The sequence below is a fragment of the Cavia porcellus genome, unplaced genomic scaffold (assembly GCF_034190915.1).
Source record: "Cavia porcellus strain 051 isolate PalLab524CR breed Dunkin Hartley unplaced genomic scaffold, mCavPor4.1 scaffold_16, whole genome shotgun sequence".
Taxonomy (NCBI): domain Eukaryota; kingdom Metazoa; phylum Chordata; class Mammalia; order Rodentia; family Caviidae; genus Cavia; species Cavia porcellus.
In genome coordinates this window covers 7,559,880-7,587,110 of record NW_026947499.1, presented here as the reverse complement: position 1 = coordinate 7,587,110, position 27,231 = coordinate 7,559,880, and the positions used below count along the sequence as shown (strand labels likewise).

Below are 27,231 nucleotides of genomic sequence, written 5' to 3'. Positions count from 1 at the left end.
TATGGCTATTAATACTTTTATTGACCCAAAACATATGGGACACAGTCTTCAAAAAGTAACTAAACAGATGAAATAGGACCCCCTCTCCCATTTTTTTTTTTGTCTTTTTGAGACAGGGTCTCGCTATGCAGTTGAGGCTGGCCTTGAGCTCACTTTGTAGCCCAGACTGGTCTCAGTGATCACAATGGTCACAATAATCCTCCTGCCTCGGCATCCCCTATTCTGGGATTATAGGTGTACCCCATCACACCCAGCTCAGACCCATATTTTTGATTAACCCGAGGCTTACAGAACTGTTCCAGGCAGGCTGGATATGGAGTTCAGAGGTGGGGACTTTGGTGTCTTAAGATTCCTATGTGGCTTAGGGATTCCCTCTACAGAAAACAAGTCAACAGAAGCCACACAACATGGCAAGTGTGAAATGGGGTAAAGTACAAAGCCACTTTAGCACGCTACCTGCCGTATGGCTAGGAGGTAACTGTTTGGTAGCCCTGGTATCTGCAGACTTACCAATGCAATGCTGAGAGCACATTTGAACAATGACTTCTATAGTTTAAGGAATAGTCAAGTTTTCCCTTGAAGACTGATCTTCCACGATCCACATTTTTATTTTATTGTGGTACTAGGACTTGAACCCAGGACCTCTGCACTGACCTATGCCCCCAGCCCTTTACAAAATTTTGTTTCTTTTTTTGTACAGGAAATAGAAAACATGACCAAGCACTTGCAAGGCAGGTGCTGTGCTGTATGCCCAGCCCAAGATTTTCCGCTTTGAGACAGGGTCTTGTTAAGTCACTAAACCAAGCTGGGCTAGAACCTGGTATCCTCCTTCCTCAGCCTCCCGGCGTGCTGGGATTACAGGTGTGCACCCGCACAAGCCTGCTAGGCAGCACACTGTACACAGCGCCAAGCCCTTTCACTTCTCTGTGTTACCTGGGCTTTTTTTTCCCCTCAGTTTAACTGACAGAAAAGGAAGCCTGTCTTAAAACAAACAAAAAACCAAAAAGAAGAAAAAAAGCAATCAACTTGTTTCATAACATTGTGAGTTCAAATTGAGTGTCTATTTTTGTATGAAGGGTAGCTCCCCTCTCTTCATTTTTTTCAAAATAACAACTACTTTTAAAGCATTTTGGTTTCTGTATTTAGGGCTAAAGTCCACTAAATGCATCCATACTTGCAATTTTCTTGTTTCCTTTTTTATCAATAACTTGTGCAACCACAAAATTTTCTTTCAAACATAAAGGTAAATACTTAACTGTGAAACCTTTTTTTTCAGTATGTGTATGAAAATTAATTTATTAACTCTCTGTACCCAGAGGGGAACATACCCTATAGTAAGCTTCTGTTTGGAGAGTGAAGTTACAAACAGTAAAAGTGTTGCTAACACTGGAGCCCGCAGTCTTACAAAAATGTCCCAAATGGGGAAAAGCAGCTCATCCCTGATTTTTCTCATTTGGTTGTCGGAGTTGGGCTATGAATTTCAAATGGCTAGTTTTTTTTCCTTTAAAAAGTGATATATTAAACTTGTTTACAGGATAATTAGCAAAAAGTAGAAAGGGAAAACAATGTACAAAAGATGATTAAAAAACATCACTCTCGAGGGACATCCACAATCTGAAAACAGTAAACCCTGAAACGCAGCATCTGTAACCGGCCCCCACCCCGCTTCCTCACTCAGAATAAAACAGCCACGCGGAGCTGTCTTTCTACTCTTTAAAGCGGGCCGAGCCCGGGGCCGGGAGTCCTGGGGCGCGGGGCTGAGTGGCACTGTGCCCGGCAGGGGCTGTCACTCGGGCTTCTTGTTCCTCTGCTGGTTGCGGGGCGAGTTCCTGAGCAGGCTGCGGATGCGCAGGTACATCCCCGTGGACTCGGCCAAGTTCTCGAACTCAAAGGGTGTGATCCCCATGGCGAACCTGCTCATGTCTGGGACGGGGCTGTGCAGCTGGGGGGCGGTCGGAGGCCTGGGGTCGCCCCCGTTGCTGATGTTGCAGTTTGGCACAGCTGTGCCGTTGCCGAGTGGGGCGGCTTCGGGCTCCGGCTCCACGGATTCAGGCTCTGCAGATTCAGGCTCTACGGGCTCGGGCTTGGACTCAGGTTCGGGCTCGGGCTCAGGCCCCAGCTCCTCCTGTGGGCCCGGGCCAATCTGTGTGGCCTCCGGGGCTGGACTTGGGGCCCGCTCGGCGCCCGCAGTCTCTGCACTGGGGGCTGGTGCCTCGGGCGCCTCCAGGACCTTCTCCTCTGGGACCTGGAGGTCCAGCTCGTGGGGACAGGGCGATGAGGCCACGGAGGTCCCGGTAAGGGGAGTGTCCAGCGGCGGGTCTGAGTCGCTGGCAGTGCCCTCCGTCTGCTCCAGGGCCGCCCAGATGCGCCGCTGCTGCTCCTCCAGCTCCTCCAGGGTCAGCGCATCCTCATCCACCGTGGCCGTGCCCCGAGGCTGCGGCGAAGCACTGGGTGTGAGCGGTGGGGTACCCTTGGGCAGCGGGGGCACGAAGACGGGCGGTGGGGTCCCTCGGGGCAGCGGTGGCTGGAACTGGAAGGCGCTGGCGCTCTGGGAGCCTTGGGCTGCTTCAGCATCTGCGGGCGTCGGGAGACACATGAGGGCTACGCTCGGGGCCACTATCAACCTGCTGTCCCCTCTACCTGGGAGCTCAGTGGTTGGCACAGGGAGCCGGGAACGGCCGAGCCCCATGCAGGAATAGGGGGCCTGGGGTCTGGGGCGCCACTCAGTGGCACCCAGCTTGGCCCCCGCAGGGCTGGACGCACAGTATCCCTGGTGTCACCGATCTGTCCAAGCCAGAGCTGGGACCCTGGGCCTCGGTCTCCTCCCACCACCGGGCTGGGCTCCCCATCGCTCCTTCCGGGTCGCTGGACAGCCACTGTCCTACCCCAGGTATCAGAATTGTCCTTGCCTCTGGGTCTCCCTGAAAACACTGGCCCAGCAGCACCTCCCTGCCGGCCCCACACTGCCCCCTGGTGGCGGCCCGGGCTGCAGCTCCTGCTCCCACCTACCGCCGGCTCACTGGCCTGTTTCCAGAGCCACTGTTAGGTCTGCGGTTTGCTCTGTGGCAGCAAATAGTCACACTGCTGTCCTCTGTGTACCACTGCAGGCCCCTACATTTCTACCAAAGTGAAGCTGGCAACACCCTGCTGCCATCCCTAGGTGACAGCACAGTGTGTCCTCTTACTCCTTCCCTCCTCAGGGTCTAGTAGAGGGGTCTCAAACACTGTAGGTTTTCAGAACACCGACAATTCAACTGGACCCTGAGCCCTGTGTAAAACTAGCCCACACCTCACTGCACGAATAACACACTGTCACTTAGGCCGAGAGAGGAAGCCAGGAACGACAGGTGACACACTAACTGCATCTTTGAGATGCAAATTATCATCTCTGCCCTCACTCCGAAAATAATGACTCGGCCGGCTATGAGGCGCATGCCTATGATCCCAGCACTCCAGAGGCTGAGACAGGAGGATTGTTGTGAGTTTGAGGCCAGTCTGGGCTACACAGTGAACTCAAGGCCGGCCTGAAATGCATAGTGAGACCCTGTCTTAAAAAGACCAAAACAAAATCAAAACAAAGTAGCTCACCCTGGCCATCTGGCTATGCTCCTTTTGTTCTCTGAGCACGTCCTCTTCCCCTATGATTATACCATTGGCGCTTAGGCCACTGGTGGTACAAAGGGCCCTACTCACTTTTGTGGGTCTTCTTAGAACGGGTCCCCATAGAACAGAATCAGTGCTGCCTGGACGCAGGAGTCTCGGGCCCGTCAAAATGTGGTAAGCGTTACTGAGCCCGACGCAGGGAGTGCTGACCTCAGTCCCCAGGCCTTCTACACCGTCTGAGCCTGGGTCTCTCTGGCTTCCTTCTTTTATGTGAAGCTGGGGCCAGAACCAGAGCAGCCCTTCCTCCCAAGCTCCATTCTGGCCCTCACTATGCAGTTTTAGGCTGGTCTTGAACTCATTACATAGAGCCTGGCCTTGTGGCCACCCGAGCACTGGGACTGTTCATGTGTTTTATCATGTCATAATTTCAACTGACTTCAGACATCTGACAGGCTACACAGAACAAAGGCGGCAGGTATAATTCAGGATGGGAACTAGAACAAGGAACACATTCTTGGCTGTGGAACACAAAGCTTGCATCCACCCCAGGGTTTTCTGGGGGCAAAAATCTAAACTACATTCAGAATTCCCAAGGCAAGCACACAGGCAAGGAGTGGTACCGGCCGAGGTGGTGCAGGGCTACCTGGCCTGCTGCCCACAGTGCAGGACGTGCCCAGAGTGAAGGCAGCACAGGCAGAAGGTGGGGTCTCTTTCCAGGTGGATGGGGGCTGACTTCCCCGTGGCCTGTCTCTTGGAGAGGAGCAGTAGCTTGTGGGAGTAACAGCTCAGAAGGCACCTGGCGGAGCCTGGCTCAGCTCTGTCCCTTCTCTTCTGGGGACAGGACCACCATAGGGGTAACAGGCTTTCCTCCACCAGTCCCAGCAGAGCGGCATTGGGTTGGACACTGCTCTGTGTGTGCTCTGCTGAATGCAGGGGTTCAGCCAGCTGGCCTGGCTGGCTCTCACCCCAATGCGATCCTGGAGACCGAAGGCGTGCGCCCCGCCTGCACAGCGCAGGGCCCTGTCCTGCTTTTCCAGAGAGATGGCCGCAGCATGCCAGGACCTACCCGAGTCCAGCTCCATGTCGGCAGGCGAGGCTGCGGAGCTGCCTTCCCTCCTCTGCTTCTTCGGGCTACCAGAGCTAGACTGTGACGAAGACCGCTTGCTGCTGGACTTAGCGCTGGGCTGTGGGAAGGACCAAGCAAACATGTTAGGGCGGACAGAGCACTGGACTCCAGGGACTGCAAAAAGCCGGCCTGGCCGAGGCCAGATAACTGAGGGGTTCATTAGCTAACAGTGCTTTAAATACCGCACAAGAAAAGGCCACAGACGTTTCTAGTCCACACCCTTGGACTCTATTTACCGCTTGGAAGTTAGAAGACAGGTAACTGGCAAACACATCCTTCTGCTGACAGGCCTGCATGGGGATGGAACCAAAGATCCTCCACTCCTGTGACGAAAAGAGAACAAAGGGTTTGGACTTGGAAAGCATCCTGAGACTGCGCTCCAAGGAGTCCAATGATACCCCCGCTCCTTAACTGGAGACCAAGAAAAGTAACTGTGTTGGTGAAAACAAAAAATGCTTACAAAGTGATCAGAATGGAACATGAAAGGTCACTGCACACAATCACTTGGTTCAGCATGGTCCCCATTACAGTCGGTAGAGGCTGCAGCGACGAGGCTGGCTCGGCCTCAGCCCCCTGCCCTCACGCCCAGTTTTCAATCCTGTCCCCTTTCCCATAGCTTCAGTATTGGTCCTTGAGGCTCAGTGCTGCTTCATGCACCTCTCCAACAATAAGTACCCTCTGTATGCTCAATGGGAACAATACAGACTTGGAGTTAGTTGGGTCAAAGGCTGGACAGCTTTATTATTATTATTATTATAATACTCTTAGGGATCCTCCTGCTTCAGCCTCCCAGGTGCAGGAATAACAGGTGTGCACCACTATGCCCGGCAAGCCCAGGCATTTCTACTGAGCCCTGGCAGGGGAACATGATGCAGCCTGGCACTCGATCCATGTCCAGGAGCTTCATCACACAGGGGAGCCTTGCTAAGTCACACGCTGCCTTGGGGCACTCATCATTTTGTGTCTATTCACTAGACCAGAAGCTCAGGTCTTTGGCCTCTTCCCTAATGCACAGACCCTAAGAACAGCAGAAATGTAGTTTTTATTTAAACAACATCAAAAATACTACAATAGTTAATTGCTGATTTTTGACACAGAAGATGAAAACTAGTCAAGAATACGTGTGAAAAACTAGTCAAAAACAGAATGCCGGCTGGGAATCTTAGCTCTATCACAGATGGAAAACCACTTCTCAATGTTAAGTAATTCTTAACATTCATAATATAAAAAAACCAAACATCAGTCTGGACGGGGACTTAGCTCAGCGGTATAAGCACCTTCCTGGCAAACACTACGTTGTGAGTTTGAGCCGCAGTACCAAAAAAACCCATAATATAGCACTGTCTCAGAATCATCTCACATTGAATTTTTAAAAATGTGGTACTCGATCAAACCCAGGGGTACTGAAACCCTAGACCCTTTCCCAAGACACGGTCTCCCTAAGTTGCAGTTGTTTAAGCTGATGTCAAATTTTAAGATAATTTTAAGATATTTAAGAGTAAATGAGGCTACAGTTAAGTATCACCACGCCCAGCTGAAAAATAAAATCTTTTAATTTTAGAATAATTACAGATTTAAGAAACCTCATTAATCTACTTTATCTCTTATATTGAACATAGCATCAACAGCAAACTGACTGTGATGAACACAAGATTTAAGATTTTATTCAGGAAAAAGGAAATGAGGCCTGAGATTATAAGCAGTGGTAGAGCATTCCCCTCAAACAGTCAGGAAGCGCCTGGGGCACCACCAAAAACAAATCACAAAGTTTACTTCTCCCTCTTCTGAATCAACCCAGATCTTTTGCTCTCAGTTACACCCCAGACCTTTCTCATAAACTGTTTTTTTAACTTTGGGACAGGTCTTGCTAAACTGCATAGGCTGGGCTCACACCTATAATCCTGTCTCATGCTGGGTTCTTTTTTGTTTTTGGCAGTACTGGGGATCAGTCCCAGGGCCTTCAGCATGACTAACTTACTTCTTTATCTAATGACAACAACTATGTAATACCTTCATCTTTAACATAAAAATATTTCATTGCAGAAGGATTTTTTTTTTTTTTTAAACTTTTTAACGGTACCGGGGATCGAACTCGACCGCCTGCTTGCAAGGCAGGTGCTTATGCCACTGAGCTAAACCCCCAGCCCCTGCAGAAGGATTTTTTAAAAAACTTACATCTGGAATTCCTCTGGGAGTCGATATATTAAAACCTGGGTAGTTCACCAATTTTGAGAGATCATAAGTGACACTTTTATTCTGATGTATTTCTCCAACTTCCGTCTCTCCATCAGCATCATCTATTATAGACCATCAAAAGTATTAATATTGCTAGATACTCACACATGCTCTTCCCCAACCAAAAGTACACCTGGAAAGTGCTTACCTTTCAACATTTCAACAAAATTTTAGTCCGGGAATGACATTAATTATAGTTTTTCTAAACTATAGATTAGAATTTTAAAACAACATGGACATATTAGTATGATAAACACAAGTATTTAAAATCTTAGAAACTCTAGTACTTTCATAGGTTGCTTAAAAGTCTATTTTTAGCCAGGTGTGGTAGCACATGTCTGTAATCCCAGCACTAGGGAGGCCGAGGCAGGACTGTCACAAGTGAATTCAAAGCCAGCCTGGAATACACAGCAACACTCTATCTCAAAAAAAGTCCATCATTACACTTTGTCTAATGTTTGATTCCAGTTCTTCTACTTAATAAACATTTATGTAGGGCTTACTATGTGCCAGACAGTATTTTGAGTCAGTCCTTTATTTTTACAAACAAGAACTCAGGAGATCTTTGTAACAGCACTGAAAAGTATTACTACCAAAATACCTTTTACAGATGAGGAGTCTTTGAAGGATTATTTGTGAACTGCTTTATTTAACTCTGAAAACTACTGAATAAATCAAATATTTATTTTGTTTTCTGGGGATCGAGCTCACAACCTCACATTTGCCAGGCAAGCATTTGTGCCACTCAGCTAAATGATCAGCCCCCAAGGATTTACTTTGCCTGTTCCATAGTGTCAACTTAGGTAAGGTTACCAAGTAGTTTATGAGAATTTTCTCTTGCATAAGTACTTTAGCTAAGAAGCTAAGAAGCAGTGAAAGAATGAGAGCCATCATTGCAGTCATTAGTTAACAGGTGCAGGCAGTGCCTGTGGTGACTGATGCCAGTACGGCTTACAGGAAATAAAACATACTGTGAAAAAGGAAGCACCTGAGCAACACCTCAGGGCTGCATCAGCAGGATCTCAAAAACTCTTTATAAGGGGCTGGGGATTTAGCTCAGTGGCATAAGCATCTGCCTTGCAAGTGCGCAGTCATGAGTTCAATCCCTGGTACCCAAAAAACAAACAAACAAACAAAAAAAAGTCTTTACAGCAAACCACAGCACTGTTCTTTTTTTTTTATCTTTTTCCTTTATATCGGTACCGGGGATCGAACTCACGACTGCCTGCTTGCAAGGCAGGCGCTTATGCTGCTGAGATAAATCCCCAGCCCCAGCACTGCTTTTTTTTAAAAAGGAAGGAATTAGGGCTGGGAATATAGCTCAGTGGCTGGTCCTGAGTTCAAGTACCACTACCAAAAACAAACAAATAAATAAATAAGGATTACAGATGAAAGATTGAAGAGATTTTCAATAATCTACCATTTTCTGGCCAAAGAATTTTGATTCAAGCAAACTAAAAAACAAAGCAAAATGAAAGCTCAACAGGTGACAGTTGAGGTGACCCTGATAGACTAACACGCTGTACCTTTTCCATCGTAGAGGGCAAGCCCTGAGTTCTCCAACTCAGCCTCCTTGAGCCACCCTGGTGGGTATCCTAGCTGGCGCATCCGGTAGATAAAAGGGGGGAGACTCTTGTCCGTCACCCCCAGGGCATCTTGAAGTTCCTCACTACATAAAAATAAGAGGAAAAATGTACTGACTCCCATTTGCACGAGAACGTACAGTGTCCTGGTGTTGGAAAACATTTTAGTTTTATTTACACAGCATGGAACACGGTGCCTAGTACGCAGTGTTAAGATTTCAGTAACTGGGCCGGGGGTTTAGCTTAGTGATGTAAGCACCTGTTATGGCAAGCGCAAGGTTGTAAGTTTGATGCCCCGTACCAAAAAAAAAAAAAAAAAAAAAAAAAAGATTTCAGTCACTGTTTTGGAGTGACCTGAGTGTCTCAGGCAGGTCTTGCTACAGCACGCTTCCACCCTGATAACTACCCTGCAAAGATACAGAACATTCCCAACACTAAGGGACGACCTCCTATGGTAACATGAAGGCCGTACCTTATCACACCTGGCTTGAATTTTCCAAATCTTTCTTCAACTTCTTCTGCGTGGTATCGCTGCTGAAAATTCTGATTGTTTGCCTCACTACAGGCGTCCATATATTCTTTTCTCTTCTCACTGATTCGTGCAGCATTCCGGGGCTAAATCATAATGTGTTAACAAAGAATGGTATTAAGCAATTTAGAGACAGCTCAGAAATTAATCACTTCTCTTTTAAGTAAGTGAGTTGTGTTAGTTTGCTGTTTTTCCTTTTTTCTGTTTTAGTTTCAATATGTAACAGTCATAAAAGGAAACAGGTGCTTTTGGAAAGTGAGTAAGAAGAAGCAATCTCTTTAATTTCCTCAATTTTTTTTTTTTTTTTTTTTTTTTGAGACAGGGCTTCACTATGTAGTTCAGGCTGGCCTCGAACTCCCAGATTCTTCTGCCTCAGCCTTGTAAGTGCTGGGATTACAGGCATGTGCCACCATGCCTGGCTCTTTTTGTTTTCTGAGATGGGTCTTACAATATAATTTAGGCTGGGCCTAAACTCACCATGTAGTCCAGCCTGGCCTGCTAGGATTACATGCCTGAGCCACCACATTTGGCTTTCAATTTCCTGAATTTCATCTCAGTGTTGCAACTTAAAATCAAACTTGCTAAATCCCCAGCCCCAAAAATCTAATGTCTTAAAACACAAAGATTTGCAAAGGTTCCAAGCTCAGTGGTAACAGGCGAGTAATAAAGAAGTTTCTTCACATCACATATCCGTGAATGTGTGAAAGACAAGCTTGGTTCAGAGACACTTTTTGTATGACAGTACTTTACCATCGGGCAGTCTTTCATCTGATGCTCTTCCGAACCACAATTGAAACAGTGAGGCTTTGGCCTAGGTAGTCAAAAAACAAAACAAAACAGAGATTTTCACAATGTAAATGAAAACATAAAAGCAAAGCTATAAATTCTAGATGACAGCAAAGTATCAGAGCAACAAGAAAGCAAGAGGATCACAGATCATTCTTGTCTGCCACAGGGGTACACGGACACCTCCCGTCCTCAGAGGTTTAAACGAACAGTGCCGTGCGGTCTTTTAACCAAGAACCACTCTGTTCCTGACTGATCGGCTGCCCCTTGGGAGTTCTGGGGGGGTTAAGTGGGATCTGCAGGTGACAGGGCAGGCAGGCAGATGGTTAGAAGACGGCAGGGCTCGCCTCTCCACCCCCCCAGCTGCATCAGGTGGGAGCCAGCTGGTTCAGGAACCACACGACTGGTGTCAGCACGGCCTGGCACTGACATTCCCACTCAGTCTAATTTACTTCAGCGTAAACCAGCGATAAAGATTAACTTTACAAGCTAAGAGTTTATGGCTTTTGGCATTTAAAAAAAAAAAAAAAAAGAATAAAACAAAACAACTCCCCACACAAACCTTTTTGCCTTTACTTGTATCTCTTGCCCTTCTAGAGAAACAATGTGGCTGAAGACTTGCTGGTACCTTTAGTGAGTTTTATTAAGGAATAGTTAGCATAGTCTGCAAAATTTGGTCAGCTTTTTAAAAAGGTGAACTTAGTGGCAAGATGCATAAAGGATCTTCATTCACTATGTAGGATACTTGGGTATTTCCCATCCTTCGGTAAGCTGAGGGTTTTCATTTAGAAGCGGTTGCCCCAATTTATCAAGGCAAAAATTAGTAAAATACAGGACACTTCCTACAACCTGCAGAAAACAAGTCAAAAAATATTGCTATTTAAGCAGGAAAAAAAGACATTAAATAATGTAAGACTATGATTACTTGTTTTAACAACTTATTTTTGGATGAAATTATTAGAAATACCAATCAACTCCCTAGCAAGGGAGCCGATGGTTAGCACGTGAGCCTGAGCGACAGCTTCGTCCCCCTGCTGTGCTGCTCCACTACCACCACTGCACTCTCAAAAAACCGAAGTGTCTACTCACTTGGCCCTTCAGCACTCCTGTTTCTTCAGCCAGACCCTCAAAACCTATGTTTATTGTCTTAATTTCCTTTGCTTGTTTACCCTTTTCCCTTCGAAACTTTTGGAGAAACTGTCTAATCAGAGAAACAATACAGTGTGCACTTGGGCACCTTTTATCTAGATTTGACAGTTGTTAGTAATTCGTCACATTTCTCGTTACACAAACATGCTTCCAGGCACTTGGAAGTCAGCTGTAGCTGTTTCACCCCTGAACAGCAGGAGCCTCAGGACAGTGAGAACACCCTCTTACAAACCACAACGTCAGGGCTAGAGGTTTAGCTCAGCGGCATAAGTGCCTGCCTTGCAAGCAGGCAGTCGTGAGTTCGATCCCTGGTACCAGTAAAAACGAAAAAGACCAAAAAAAAAAAAAAAAAAAAGAAAAAAAAAAAAAAACCCACGACGTCACTGCCATACGTACACAAATCAACTCACCAGCATCATCTGTGTCTGGTCTCCATTATCTTCCCCAAAGGTCCCCTAAATGATCCTTATAGGTTATTCTAGGATTTCACTAAGGTTCCAATTTTAGTACCTCCCTCCCTGTGGTACTGGGGATTGAACTCAGGGCCTCCTGAGTTCTAGGCAAGTGCTCTACTGCTGAGCTGCACTCTAGCCTTATTTTAATTATCTTTTTGTGTTACTGAAGGTTTAATTGTGGGTCTTCACACCGAAAGACATCCTCAACCTTCCTTCCCTTTATTTTGAGACAAGGTCTCACGAATTGACTAAATTGTCCAAGTTGGTCTTTTTTGGTCTTTTTCCTTTTTATCGGTACCAGGGATCGAACTCACGGCTGCCTACTTGCAAAGCAGGAGCTTATACCGCTGAGCTAAATCCCCAGCCCCTCCAAGTTGGTCTTGAACTCACAATTCTCTGCCTCAGCCTCCCAGGATGCTGGGATTACAGACGTGCACCACCATGCCTGCTTCCCAGCCCTTTTATTTTGACTTGGCCTCAAACTCACAATCTCCTACCAGGCTCCTGAGCAGCTGGGATAACAGGCTCATGCCACCACATCTAAATTGTTCTCGTCTCTTTTATGTAGAATGTTTGCCCCATTTGAAAACACACAACACTGCCATTCTTTCCACAACCGTGTCTCTAGCATCACTGCCACTAACCCAGTTGCCTAGGAGCTCAGCAAGGACCCTCACACAGCCATACTCATCAGAAACTGAGCAGCTGCTGTCTTTATCTCCCTCAGCCTGTGGGAACAGTGGACAGCGCTGTCCCCCCGCCCCCCAAACCCTCCTGTGGCTTCCAGCACCACCTTCTCTCTCAGCTCTCTTCCTGCCTCGCTGCCAAGCCTCAGCTGCTTTGCTGAACTTCTCCTGGACCAGCCAGCCACGGGGCTGTCTTTAGTCTTCTCTACCATCAGCCCTGGGTGAAGCAGCAGGCCCTGCATCTGAATACAGTCTAAGGGCTGAGTTCAGGTTGGCCTTGGACTCACTTTGTAGCCCAGCAGATGATTCTCCTGCCTCAGCCTCCTGGGTGCTGGGACTACAGATGTGCACCACCACGCTCAGCTTGGTCTCATATTGTACAGCCAACTCATCAACACACCTGAGCAGCTCTTCCTTCCAAGCACATCCAGCTCTGCCCACACTGCAACCTCATCACCATTGCCCTGCTCTCAGCTACCACAACAGCGTCTTACCTGGTTTACATTTTCTTTCTTTCTTTCTTTTTTTTTTGTCTTTTTCATTTTTATCGGTACCAAGGATCGAACTCATGACTGCCTGCTTTCAAGGCAGGCGCTTATGCCACTGAGCTAAATCCCCAGCCCCCTCTTTCTTTTTTGAAGCAGGGTTTTGCTATATAATTCAGACTGGTCTTAAACTCACTTTGTAGCTTAGGCTGGTCTCAAACTCACAACCATCTTCCTGCCTCAGTCTCCTACGTGCCAGGATTACAGGTATATGCCACCATGCCCAGCTTGGTTTACATTTTCTATACATAACCATCTACTGACTATTTTCCATGCAGAATCCAGTCCTTTTCAACTTGCAAGTCAGAATGGGCCTATAATCATAACACCTGGGAGCCTAAAAGGCAAGAGGATCGCCATGAGTTTGCGGCCAGCGTGGGTTACATAGTGAGTTCAAGGGCAGCCTGCAGTACACAGTGAGATCCTGTCTTATAAAACAAGTAATACGGCAGGGGATATAGCTCAATGGCACAGTGTCTGTCTGGCAAGCAAGAGGTCATGAAGTCAATTACAGAAAATAAAAAAATCACGCTGGGGATTTAGCTCAGCAGCATAAGAGCCTGCCTTCCAAGTATGCAGTCCTGAGTTCGATCCCCAGTAACAAAAATAAAAAAAAAAAGTAAAAAAAACCCAGTAATAATAATAATGATGATGATGATAAGCATTCAAGTCATGTTTCTCTGTAAAACCTTCCAGTGGTCTCTCACCCTCCTCAGTGAAATCCACTAGGTAGAAGCCCCCACTACGGCCTTTAAGGCCCTGGCACCTGCAGGCCTGGCTTCGTACTCTGGGCCTGCACCTGCCCCCTGGCGGTGTCTCCTCGAGTTTCTCCCTTAGGACACAAATGACGGCAGTGCCCGGGGAATGACAGGGTAAAGAGCTCATCACTCAGCACCAGAAGAGCCTCTCCACTACACTGCAGCCTCAGCCCGCCTCACTCACCCGATCCTGATTTGAAACTGTCACCAAGTCCTCATGGCAAGACAGGACCCACCTAGTGCAGAGACTCCCTCTTCCTCCTTCCCCTGCTTCACTTTGCTTTTGAAAGTGCTGCCTTCTCCCATGAGAATGTAATTCAACCAGAGCTAGGGTTTTGCCCTTTTTCATTGCTGTGTCCCTCAAAGAGGATGATTCCTCGCATAGAACCGTATCCAGTAAATAATTAATACAATGTTTACTAAAGGACTGAGTATATAAAATTCCCAATTTGTGTCACTTTAGATACCTAAACTTTATTTTTATTTTTGGTACCAGGGATCAAATTTACAACCTCACGCTTGTCAGGCAGGTGCTTATGCCACTGAGCTAAATCCCCAACCCGCAGACACCTAAACTTTAAAGTTTGAAGAGATGGCTGGGTGTGGTGGCACACTCCTATATTCCCAGCACTTGGGAGGCTGAGGGAGGAGGATTGCTGCAAATTCAAAAACAGCCTTGGCTACAAAGTCAGCCCAAGGCCAGTCTGAACTGCAGAGCGTGACCCTGTCTCAAAAAATAAACCAAAAAGCTAGAAAAACACAAAATTGGAAGAGACATGAAAAGTTACGGAGCTGAATTCAAAATCCTGTTGGTATTCTAGCCTGTAAATTCCAGGAACATGGAATTGATTTTTTGAAAATGAGGGGCTGGGGATTTAGCTCAGCGGCATAAACGCCTGCCTTGCAAGCAGGCAGTCGTGGGTTCGATCCCTGGTACCGATAAAAACGAAAAAGACAAAAAAAAAAAAAAAAAAAAGAAAATGAACCACAGGGGGCTGGGGGTTTAGCTCAGCGGTATAAGCGCCTGCCTTGAAAGCAGGCAGTCATGAGTTCGATTCCTGGTACCGATAAATACGAAAAAAGACTTAAAAAAAAAGAAAGAAAGAAAGAAAATGAACCACAGTACTTCATTTTTAAATTAATTTATTTATAAAAAGTTTTTTGACCCAGGGTCTCACTATGTAGTTCAGGGTGACCTTGAACTTGCTTATGTAGCCTAGGCTGGCCTCACATTCACAGTGATCCTCTTGCCTCAGCCTCCCAAGCGCTGGAATTACAGGCAGGGCCACCAAGCTCAGCACAATACTTTACTTTTAGAAATTTAATTTTTTTCTCCCCACCTCCTCTTGTGCCAGGAATCCCAGGGCCTTGTATGTGCCAGGCAAGTACCGCACCACTGAATTAACACTCTCGGTGTGGATTTCTAAAAGATGACTTAAGATCCAGCTCCTTGGATTCAACTCAATCACTGATCCTAGTTCTGACACTTGGCACTGTACACAGTGACCTGTGGCAAACTTTGTCTTATTTGGAGAAATGCAACACTGTTTATAAATGTTTTTTTTTTTATTTTTTATCGGTATCGGGGATCGAACTCACGACCACATACTTGCAAGGCAGGTGCTTATGTCGCTAAGCTAAACCCCCAGCCCCTGTGTTTTCAAGTTTGTAGCCATTCACAATCTCTATAGCCCCACATCTAAATCTAAGGTACACTGATAGTGACATCCCCAAAACTTGAAAACTGGTCGTCCTTTAATAGAATTCGGGACTTGCAAAAATCCAGCACCCTTATAAAATACCATCAGCTGCAAAATCACACATTGTATTGGGTACTGGCCTCCATGGTCCTGAAAGGCCTGAAGTCATGCCCTATTAAGCTCCTACTCTTTACACACTGGCTGAGATGCATAAGTTAAATCTCAGACACATCCTCTGATAAAGTAGCTATCTCTGCTTCACCAATGTGCAAGTTCAACAAGTATGTTTTCTAGATCTTTGAGTTCTTGAAGAGAAACATAAAGAGGTGGTTAGGACAAAAATAAGCTCTCCCAAAGAATGCCTGGAGTGCCCTACCTCCCACCCCAACAGTTTATTTAGAGGCTGAAGTCTATGCTATTGTTCCTGACAAAGGAATGCTGAGATATGAAAATGCATGACTATGCCCCTTTATCACCTAAATGTCACCCAACTGATAAAGACTAGGAATCATGCATCTGTAGAGTTCAAAAGTAAGATGTCCAAACTTACACTGAAAGCTTCCTTGCTGTTTTTCCTGGTACAGGATTCTTCTACTTTATGGTCCTCTTCCAACACGACACTGGATGGCTAAGACAGACAGAGATGTGCGTTACGGAGAAGACAAAAACACATTACCAACAACTCCCTTTATTTCCTGGTACACACCATTAAGGCACGCAATCTTATGATAGCTGGGGTGAGTTGGAAAGTTCAGGTAGGGACGTTAGTGAAAGAATTTTCACAAATGGGCAACTAAAACAGGTACCAACAGCAGCTGCCCGGCAGCACCAGCATGTGGTGGTGGCTCTTATGTGAGCCAGTGTGATTACGAAACTTTAAAATGTCCACATTGGCATGGTAGACTTTATTTTCAAAACAGACAGCCAAAAAGATTTTAAAAATTCGTAATTCAGTATCACTGGTTAGTATTGACAAAACAGCTCCGATAAACCACAAGCAAAGGTTATGGGTTTAATCTCTAACACCACCACCAAAATTCCTAAACTTTCCTTGAAGCCAGTATGGAGGTACACAGCAGTAATGCCAGCACTCTGGGAAGCTAAGGCAGGAGGATAGGAAACTCCAGCCCCGCCTGTACAACTTAGCTGAGATCCTATCTCAACATAAAAAATAAAATGTAGTTCAGTATGAAGACTATGAGTTCAAGCTCCAGTACCACCAAAAAAAAAGATTGCTTAGAGATAGGGTTTTAATAGTTTGCCCAAGGGCTGGGGATTTAGCTCAGTGGCATAAGCGCCCATCTGCCAAGTGTGAGGTCCTGAGTTCAATCCCCAGTACCAAAAAAAAAAGCCCAGAAATCATAATTCTGATTTATGGAACTATACACTCATGCTCTACACACATAGTGAAATTTGTCAGATCTGTTTAGACATGTTATTAGTTTTCTAAAAATAAAACAAGGGAGTTGGATGTGGCAGCACATGTCTGTCATCACAGCTCTTGGGAGGGAGGCTGAGACAGGAGGATCACGGTAAGTTTGAGACCAGCCTGGGCTACAAAGTGAGCTCAAGATCAGCCTGAACTGCACAGTGAGACCCTGTCTCAAACAGACAAAGTAAAATAAACAAAGTAAGAGGGAAAAAGGATGACACATATTTATTCCACTGGTTTTCTTTTTCTTTTTTAATCCATCTTTTTTTTTTTTCTTTTGGTACCAAAGATCGAACTCACAACCCTGCATTTACCAAGCAAGCGCTTGAGCCACTAAGCTGAGTCCCCAGCCCAAATCTGTCTTTGATAAACCTATAGTGTACAGAATTTTGTATTGGCCTGAATTAAATTTTTCTGCCCCCAAATCACGTATCCATTCAGGAAAAACAGCCAGGTGGGAATATGAGCTGCAGCTGCCAAGAGGCCAGGGGTGGCTGGGGCAGCCTTTGGAGATGGAAGCAGGCGGGAGGCGGGCAGGCCACCTTAATCGTCAGTCTGGTTTTGATTCGAGACCATCCCATCGCTGAGTAACTGGCAGCAAAAATGCATAACCTACTAATTGTATAGTCTCTTAAACATGAAATACCTGGGGCAAAAGATTAAAGGACGTTCTTTCCACATCATTTTTCTGCTGTTCCTCAAATCTTTTTACTAAACTTGACACAAATTCCTCTATTTCTTGATGATATTGCCTGTATAAGAGGACAAAATGATCCCAGAGTAAGACATTTAATAGAATAAAATCTTACACATTATTGTCAAATGTTATGTCTTAATTTTACTTTTCAGAGGCTTATCAAACTACTGACTTTTTTTTTAGTACCGGGGATCAAACTGAGGACCTTGCCCTTGCCAGGCAGGTACTTAGGCCACTGAACTAAATCCCTGGCCTTAAACTACTGACTTTTTATAACACTCAGGGACCTATTCTTAGGAAAAGCTAATTATTGCAAAGTTAACAAAATGATTACCATAACCTAATACTGGGCATGACATTGAACAGCAGCTGCCCTCCGGTTGTGCAGATAAATGTATTTTCTTTATAAATCCTATGCAATTAATTTTTGAATAAATCTTATGAGTACATGGCTCAAAATCCAAAAGAAGTAAAAAGGCTGCACAATAAAAAGCTTCCTCCGTATCTTGACAACTAGTTCTGCAATACAGAGATAATGCATTCAATTCTTCCATATCTTCCTCCCAGACTCTTTACATACGAACATCCATTTTAATAAGAAACTGAAATAGAAATGAAAATCAAGCATGCAATACAGGTAGAAGAAAAACAGAAGCTCTACTTTCTAGTCTTCTGGGTCAAGAACCATACAGGTCTTGTGATCTGCAATGTTCCCTTTAAAAAGTGATGTGCAGAGCCCAGACCTGTGAACTGCAGTAGGGAGCAAGGATGCTTCACACTCAGTTTCCTTCTCACCTGATGCTCTTCCAGGCTTTTCTTTTTTCCCCCCAAGGTCTCACTTTGTAGTTCATACTGGCTCTAAATTCTATGTAGTCCAGGCTGGCTTTGAATTTACAGCAATCCCCCTGCCTCAGCCTCCTGAGTGTTGGGATTACAGTCATGAGCCATCATACCCGGCTTTTCCTGCTCTTTCTAACTCGAACACTAAGATTTTTGCAGGCAAAACAGCAAGTGAATAGTGCAGAAATCAGTCCACTCTCCAGAGTTAGACTAATACCATTTCTCATCTAGAGGCGACAACAGAGCCAAAGGCCAGCTATCTCCAGCACCTTGCTGCAACTGCAGTCACCACCCTGCTTCCCCACTGACAGCATGGCTTCTACTTCTGTGAAGACACAGTGGGTTATGAATAGGCAGTGCCTTCATCTCCTCTGCAGTGCCCAGCACATGAAGCAATGACGTGATCTAATGACTCAGGAGAGGCAGGTGATTGTCTGAACTATCTCTCACCATGCTCCATGCTGCAAAGAGGTGACAGAGCAAGGCCTCAGACCACCTTGGGACACTCTCGCTAGCCTGCAGGAAGGCTCTGCATCATGGGACTCACATGCTGCAAGGCTTGCAAAGGTGTAGCTGTATTACTAAAGAAAAACCCTCACTAGGTATGTTATGAAGACACCCAGTATGGAAGGCCTCTGTTCCCCAATTCTGGGAGAGAAATGGCTCCCATCATTACTGGTAGTAGCAGTTATTTTATTTCTTTTCTTTTTTTTATTTGGGTGTTGGGGATCGAACTCATGACCTCATGCTTGCCAAGCAGGCGCTTAAGCCAGTGAGCTAAATCCCCAGCTGGTAGCGGTTATTTTATTAGGAGGGATTTATTGGGCCCTTACAGCGCTCTTTAGCCCCTGGCAGTAGTCAGTGCTGGCACAGCGTTCTGTAGGGGAAAGCTAATGACACAGAAGAGCTATATGACCTGCTAGGCTTACGGTGTAAAAACAGAAGTGCCAATTCCAATTCACACCTCTATGACTCCCCCAGGTTTTTGCTCTTAAATTGATTTCATACACTTTAAAGATGATATAAGCACAAATGAAAACAGATGGAAGACACTGTTTCATAAATGCATTAACTCATTGTATTTAGGAAAGGAAAATGTTACTTACTTTGAAATAACATTGTTCATAAATAGAATTTGCAATAAAGGTCCATCTAATTTAGTATTGTTCACCAATATTCCACTAAAACAGAAATTACAACATATTCTTAGACAATATTAAAGTAAAACTTACAAATGTTCATAAAAACTATACAGCCACATAATTTTTTTTCTTGGTATCGGAAATCAAGCGCATGACCTCACATTTGCCAGGCAGGTGCTGCCTTACAGTCAGATAACTTTTATAATACTTTGTCTGAGACAGGGTCTCACTATGTAGTTCAGGCTGGTCTCAAACTCAACTATGAAGTCCCAGTTGGCCAATTTGCAGCAACCCTCCTGCCTTAGCCTCCCGGTGCCGGGATTATGGGCCTCATAATTATGACACTCATGGCAACTGGCTTAAAAATTTTATCTCAATGATTTTATTTCTCCTTGTTCTCTGGAAAACACTTTACTAGTCTGAGAATATGGAGGACATTAATCCTAAAAAATACAAAATAAAGTGATTTATTCCTTTTTCATATTGAATATTCTCCTACAAACTGGCAAAATTTATAACGCTGTAATCATTCACTCAGGTGATTATCATCCCTTTTGTGTAAATGATGAACTATACTTGAAAGGTATGCTTATCCGGGCTGGGGACTTAGCTCAGTGGCATAAGCGCCTGCCTTGCAAGCAGGCAGTCATGAGTTTGATCCCTGGTACCGATAAAAACGAAAAAGACAAAAAAAAAAAAAAGTATGCTTATCAATATAGAATACCTAACATAAAATTTAAGATTTTGTCTTTTTGAAACAAGGACTCACTATGTAGTTCAGGCTGGCCTTGAGCTCACTTTATAGCCCAGGGTGGTCTTGAACTCACAATGATCCTCCTGCCTCAGCCTCTCGAGTGCTAGGCTCTAAAAATATTTAACACGTAATATCTAACCACAAAGTGTGCTCCAGAATAAGAAGGACAGGGCATGAGGAAGGTTTTTTTTTTTTTTTTTTGTATTTTTACCAGTACCAGGGATCGAATTCAGGACCACAGGCTTGCAAGGCGCAGGCACTTATGCCGCTGAGCTAAATCCCCAGCCCCAAGGAAGTTACTCTTAAACACTTCCAAAATTCTCAGACTTCAGCTTTCATTCAAAATGTAGCCAGCTTTTCCAGCCAGCTCTACGGACAAAAAAATGCAGGAAACTGACATCATGGTTCCCTCCAACTTTGAAAGCTTCAAAATAACACTCCATACAATAAATTTGTACTTTAAGGGCTGGGGATTTAGCTCAGGGGCATAAGCACCTGCCTTGCAAGCAGGCAGTTGTGAGTTCGATCCCCAGTACTGATAAAAAAAAAAAAAGACAAAAAAAAAAAAGAAAAAGAAAAAAAGAAATGCTAATAAATTTGTACTTTAATAAATAACTTAGATTTAATGATGGTAAATTTATACTGAAGTACTAGCATTTGAGCTGCTAAAACCAGATTCCTGAATATAAACCTATACACTGTACTTTTCCTCAAAAGCTCATTAATTTTTCTTTTAAAATGTTGCACTTTGCAATTGTTTCTGTTTATGAACACATTTTGTGTAAATAAATTTTAAGCTATAGTAATATTATAAATTTAAACTTTCCAGAAATATTGAATCACAATTACTGAAGCTGACAACTTACTTAATTATTCTGCTATTTGGTCAAAATTTCCCACATTGTGCTACAACAATATTTTCACTCAGTAAATATGTTTTTTTTTTTTTACTTTTTTTTTTTTTTTTTTTTTTTTGTCTTTTTCATTTCTATGGGTACCAGGGATCAAACTCAGGACCGCACACTTTCATGGCAGGTGCTTATGCCGCTGAGCTAAATCCCCAGCTCCAAACATGAGTTTTAAATTTCACTCAATTTAAGGCACTTTTGAGAATTCAGATTTTAGTTGCAAAATTTAAGAATAAAAAGTGTTATCTCTGATTCCTTGAGAATATGCTAAAGAGAATGATGCAAAAATCCTAGACAAGTTTTACAAAAAAATCCCAATTAAACTTAATATCCAGATAAATAATACAGTACGTAACAACTGTGGTGTAATTTTAAGATCTCATACCTGGGTCGAGTCAGAATGTTCAATTTTCTTTTAAGTTCTTGATGTTATCACTTGTTAAGGCGTATTAACACTCATTAAACAGTATTATCTTGCCATAAAGTTCAACATTACTATGATTCTCACTTTTGGTATCAGAATGGTACAAACATAACACTCTCACATATTTTGAAGAGGACACACCAGACTGTTTACCGGCCAAAACGATACTCAACCTAGAAACCGAAATACAGTTTTCAATCCTTTGAATATATAAGACAAGATACTAATGTTCAAAAGAGTCTAACAGACTAAACCAAAAACGTTATTCGACAAGAGTATTCCTGACACGAAGTTTAAATATCCAAGTAGGAACGTTTTCCAAGTCATGACTGATACTTGTGGCCTAACAACTACTGAAAAACCTTGAATGTAATCTATGAACGTTCATTGTACATTCTTTTAACTTTTTTATTTCGAACTTCTTGATAATAAATTGTCAAGGAAAATAGAAACGTGCCAAAAAAAAAAAAAATCAAGACTTCAAACTTAAAAAGCCGTATCAATACTGAACACTTTTAAGGCTTTTTACAAACTGTAAAAGGAAAGATCTGAACCAAAATTATCTGTAAGTGGTTTTAAAACGCTAAGATCACAAATAAACGTAGTTGCAAACCAAGAAAATCTGTAATTGTGCGAACTTACTTGGTCCATTTTCCCTAAAGGACTTCAATGCAAGTAGGACTGCAATACAAAGTAGCTCAAGGTGCAAGAACCCTGAAATTAGTTCTGGATTTTAAGGAATTAACCTGACTCCCAAGACTCTCAACTTGGCATCCTAACAGCATCAGCGCCTAGCCCGCCACAAAAACTCATCAGCGATCCACGGTCTCCTAACGCAGCTGGGTCACGAATATCTCCACTTGCGCTTAGCGGCAACGAGTGAGCCGGGATAACGACCTCAAAGACAGACAGGGAAGTGGGGACCGGTCCGCGCGCACGAGGAGGACTGCACGCCTCGCGCCGGAGGGGGGAGCAGCTCGGACAACCCGCACCTGCACTCTCCGCCCAGCAGCCGCGCGAACCAGCGGGCGAGTCACCTCACTTCCAACGCGGGTCCTCCCGGAACTGTCGCCGCGCCCGCGCGGACCCCGCGGCGCGGTGACAAGGCCCGGCCAGCCGGAAGGATATTCTCGGCGCGGAGCTGCTCCACGGTCTCCTCGCACCGCCGAAGCCGCTCCCGCAGCTCCGCGTCGCCGCACCCATTCTCGTCCTCCTCTTCCTCCTCCTCGTCCTCCTCGTCGCCGTCGTCCTTGAAGCGGGTGTGAACGGGCTTCGGAGTCGACTCCTCCGGGGGGTCGAACGCCTCGAACAGCTCTAGGTCGCCAAAATCCACTTCCGCCGCCATTTTAGGTGGTGGGAAAGCTTCGAGGAGAGGCGGAGCCAGCCGCGGGAGCTGGGGACGAAGGTTGTAGGGCGGCACCACCGCTTTCTAGGGCTTCGACCCGCGTCGAGCTACCCGGTAGAGTTTTTCCCAAACACGGGCCGCCACAACCGCACCGGAGGCGGAGCCCAATCGCGAGAGACTACAGCTCCCAGAATGCAACGGTGCGTCTCACTTCCATTCCGCGATTGCCTAAAGCGTGGCTTGCGGATACGCGTGGTTCCTAAGCGACTCTTCATTGTTTGCATTGCATGCCGGGATTGTCAGTTTTAAAGGCGAAGAACGCCTGATGTGCTAAAAAGGTGTAAAAAGATATGGATTGTCCCTGTTAGGCCACTAAGGCTGAAGAATCAGCACGACGCGTGACTTTTTTTACAGATTCTGGTGTGTGTGCTAAATCACAAGAAAAAGGATCTTCAGCTTTGTCATGGACTACTACTAAGTTTGTGATCTTAAACTAGTTTATTGGAGTTTTCTTTTTTATGCAAAATTAGCTCATTTATTAAATTTGCCGGCCTGGTTGTGCACATCAGTAATTTCGCACTGGGAGGCTGAGACAGGAGGATCTCTGCGATTTTGAGGCCAGCCTAGCCTACGTAGTGAATTCGAATCCAGCCTGGACAGCATATCGAGAACTTCCTCAAAACAAAACAAAACAAAACAAATTGTCTGATGAGGACTTCTGTGGTTTTTCATGTTAACGCATTCATTCAATAACATTAACTCATAACGTGTCAGGCATTTGTATGGGTTCTGAAGATGCTGGAATGAGTAAAATAGCGAAAATTCTGCTCTCAAGCATATACACAAAGCCAAGAAACAACCAAAAAAGGCTCCATAATTATAGATCTTCTGCTTTACAATCGAATGTGTGTTGAGGATTTTTCCTCATATTAATGTGAAAAATACAGGCTATTTGAGTTCGATCCCTGGTACCGATAAAAACGAAAAAGACGTCCCCCCCCAAAAAAATACAGGATATTGCCAGGTGTGTCGGAGTACACCTGTAATTCTAGCACTGTTGGGAAACGAGGCAGAAGATAAGTTTGAGCCCAGCCTGGGCAAATTAGCCACTCAGCAAGACCATCTTATTAAAAAAAAAAAAAAAAGAAGCCTGGAATACAGATCCATCTCCATTATTCTCCATCCAGGAAAAAGTCAGGATTGAGAGTATTGAGAGTATTTAAGAATTGAGAGTATTTAAGAGGGCCAGGGATATAGCTTAGCAGCACAAGCGTCTGCCTGGTGAGTGTGAGGTCCTAAGTTCAATTGCCAACCAAAAAAAAAAAAAAAAAAGGGATAAAAATATCTTAAGTCAATAAAATGGCATGGGAAAGGCAGTACTTAGCAGAACAAAGGTGGAACGTTACTAGGCCAGTAGTCCAAGTGTGTGACATTTTTTCTCAACCTCCAACACTGAGAAGTCATTTAAATATTTTAAATAAGTGATGTGTTTACCAGCAAGTTTTCATTTTGGTAAGGTTGTCCTGGTTACAGTGTAGAGGACAGACTAGAGGTAGAGCAAAAATGAAATTCTGAGGCTACTACACAGGGTGATAAGATGTTGGCACTTGTATTAGCTAAATCAAGAATGTTAGTGGTAGCCAGGTGTGGTGGTGCACAACTGCAATCCCAGCACTCAGGAGGCTGAGGCAGGAGGTTCGTCAAGAGTTTGAGGACAGCCTGGGCTACATAGTGAGTTCAAAACTAAAACTACACAGTAAGACTGTCTAAAAAGGAGGGGCCAGCTGGAGATTTAGCTCAGCAGCTTTTAAGTGCCTGGCAAGCGTAAGATTGTGAGTACCAAAAAAAAGAGGAGGAGGAGGAGAGAGGGGAAGAAAGAAAAGATGTTAGCTTCATACTAGGGGTGAAACACAATAGCAGAGTGCTTGCCCAGTGCCCTCCAGGCTCTGAGATTATTTCAAGTGCCCATGTGACACACACAGAGTTTGGATTAGGTAAGTGGGACAATAGTGATGAAGAACATTGGTTATTTAGAAGATTTTGAAAGATGAAAGTAAATCAAGAGATCTCAATTAATGACCAGATACTGGGTAATGAGAGAAAGAGGGTCATATGTGGTTTGCCCAGACTGTGATTTAATCTGGTTGTGTAAGTGATCATTGAGATTGAGAACAATAGGTATAGATCAGACTTGGGAGCTAAGGTTCTACTATGTATTTGGTAACTTGAGGCAATTTTAACCTGATAGGTAATAGAGAAGTAGCTGGACAAACTGTTGGAAGAAAAAAGTTTTTAATTTTTTTTTTTTTTTTTTTCTGAGGCAGGCTCTCTCTGCAGTTCAGGCTGGCCTGGAATTCACAGTGATCCTCCTGCCTCAGGAGTGCTGGGATTACAAGTGTGAGCCACCACGCCCGGCAGGATCAGTTTTATACTATGTTATTTTGTATGAGCTTGTATGCGAAGACATGGACAACTACTTGAAAGAAAACAAGAGACAATATGATAGTGAAGATCTCAGGTTGTCTAGTTTTGAAATTTGTATATCTTACATTGCTTTCTTATGTCCTACTTTGTTCTGTTTTGTTGTTTAATTAAAAAAAAAAAAAGAAGAAATCCTCCATAGCTGCTCTATTGCATACTTAATAGATGCACAGACTGTACTGGCTTTAGGCCTGCAGTCAAACAATACAAGCATTAAGTTGTTTTTGTACCTCAATTCCTGTCAACTCAGCCTGTCAGCGGAACCAGCCAATTGCTTAGAGTCCAGGGGTGTCTTGTCTAATGCCCATTTGCCAGTTGGCTCATGGGAAAAGTGAATTTGCTTCATTTCTCCTCCCCAGTCCTGCATGGCTTGTGCCGGCTCATGGAAATGGTGAATTTGCCACCCCCTCCCCCCTTTTAAGACAGAGTCACACTATATTTCAGGCTGGATTTGAACTTCCTATGTAGCCCAGACTGACCTTGAACTCATGGTGATCCTGTTTCAGCCTTCCAAGTGCTGGGGATTACAAGTGTGTGTCACCACACCCTGAAAGATATTTTTCATGCATTTGATTAGCCATCATTGGTATACTGGAAGACAATTGCAGGTCACAATGGACAGTTTAGGTAGATGGATGTTTGGGTTAAGCTAGTATAGTCTGAATTAAAGATTAACACTTGGCTTGAACTACATGAGTGTAGTTCAATGGTAAAGTTCAAGTCTCAGTACTACAACAATAAGCAAGGTTAACATGGGCAGACCCAGCGACAGAGGATGACATTGTAGGAGGAATGAGGAGGAGACAGGAAGTCTTAAGAAACTCCAAGGGTTGGAGCTGGGGATTTAGCTCAGCGGCATAAGCGCCTGCCTCGCAGGCAGACATGAGTTCGATCCCTGGTACCGATAAAAAGGAAAAAGACCAAAAAAAAAAAAAAAGAAACTCCAAGGGCTGGGTTAAAGAGGACCATAAACTAGAGACTAATGCTTGGGTGGGACAACTAAGAGTGGGTCCTCTAGAGATTATATACTTAAACCTTTTGTTTACGAAACTCTAATTGAATGTGGAATTACATATAAAGCAATCTCTGCTTTCATCTCATTCCACCCAACTGGTAAATGTTTTCCTAAGCTTTATGGAATCAAAATCCACTGTTTCCTAACTGTAAACCTTTACATTAGTTTTTTCTTCAAGACCTACAAAAACCAAATACTATACTTCCAAATCACTCTGAAGCCCAGTGGTTGTTCACTCATCGTTTTTTTGAGACAGTTGTACTACACAGTTCAGGCTGGCCTTGAATTCTTTGTAGCCCAGGCTGGCCTCAGCCTCAAGTGCTTGGATTTTAGGCATGCACCACCACTCCTGGCTCACCCGCTGTTTTAATTCCTATTTTGCCTTTCAAATATTATGAGTATAGTCCTTGAATGTTACTGTTTCACCTAGCTGCCATGACTAAACTATTTCTTCATCAGCAACTTACATCCTTGTTGCTTGGAAGTGTAAATTATCGATTACATGTCACCATTATTGATTGCATGTTTAATTTGGGTGTCCTAATGAACTTCACAATTCAACTCGTTATGGTACACTACACATAAGCAGAGGGGCCTCCTGTTCATACTGTACTCACAGGAATCCTATTCCCACTGTCTCATGTGGCCAGAGATTTGTAGGCTGTGGTGCTGGAGCCCAAACCCTGGGCCTTTGTGCTAGTCACACTGTACTATAGTGCCACCCTCAGTCAAGCCATCAACCGTTTTAAAGACATTTGCGGGGGGGCTGGGGATTTAGCTCAGCGGCATAAGCGCCTGCCTTGCAAGCAGGCAGTCATGAGTTCGATCCCTGGTACCGATAAAAATGAAAAAGACAAAAAAAAAAAGACATTTGCGGATGAAACTTCACCAAAAAAATTTTTTTGGTACTAGGGGTTAAACTCTCCACAATGCTTGCCAGGTAGGTATTTAACAGCACTGAGCTAAACCCCTGCCCCCCAGAAATGTGATGACCCCAAATGCAACATTCATGGCAGTTTCCTCAAAGGCTTTGTCACT

At 44.4% G+C, this 27,231-nt stretch overlaps 1 protein-coding gene across 4 annotated transcripts; it reads right to left on the bottom strand.

Moving 5' to 3' along the window:
• Positions 1-22,855, bottom strand: Zcchc8 (zinc finger CCHC-type containing 8). 4 transcript variants are annotated; one of them, XM_013144780.3, is made up of 14 exons: positions 22,481-22,854; positions 21,314-21,356; positions 19,231-19,305; positions 17,234-17,339; positions 15,706-15,783; positions 10,608-10,711; positions 10,425-10,490; positions 9,827-9,887; positions 9,020-9,162; positions 8,491-8,633; positions 6,905-7,026; positions 4,966-5,052; positions 4,670-4,787; positions 1-2,574 (listed from the first exon to the last, which is right to left on the bottom strand). In XM_013144780.3, exons 1-14 carry the CDS (start codon positions 22,695-22,697, stop codon positions 1,787-1,789), a joined length of 2,151 nt encoding a protein of 716 aa, XP_013000234.1. In that variant the 5' UTR covers positions 22,698-22,854; the 3' UTR covers positions 1-1,786. The 4 variants fall into 4 exon arrangements, with proteins under 4 accessions (XP_013000234.1, XP_063081629.1, XP_063081628.1 ...); XM_063225559.1 differs by lacking the exon at positions 22,481-22,854 and adding an exon at positions 21,995-22,139 and having other exon boundaries at positions 21,314-21,525; XM_063225558.1 differs by lacking the exon at positions 19,231-19,305 and having other exon boundaries at positions 22,481-22,855.
• Between the last annotated feature and the right edge of the window lie 4,376 nt (positions 22,856-27,231).

Excerpts from the sequence above, each read along its gene's own strand:
- Zcchc8 (XM_013144780.3), bottom strand. The coding sequence starts at position 22,697 with ATGGCGGCGGAAGTGGATTTTGGCGACCTAGAGCTGTTCGAGGCGTTC. Across the intron at positions 21,357-22,480 it reads GGAGCAGCTCCGCGCCGAGA|ATCAAGAACTTAAAAGAAAA; the intron begins ATATCCTTCCGG and ends ACAAGTGATAAC. Across the intron at positions 4,788-4,965 it reads TGTCTTCTAACTTCCAAGCG|CCCAGCGCTAAGTCCAGCAG; the intron begins GTAAATAGAGTC and ends TCCTTCCCACAG.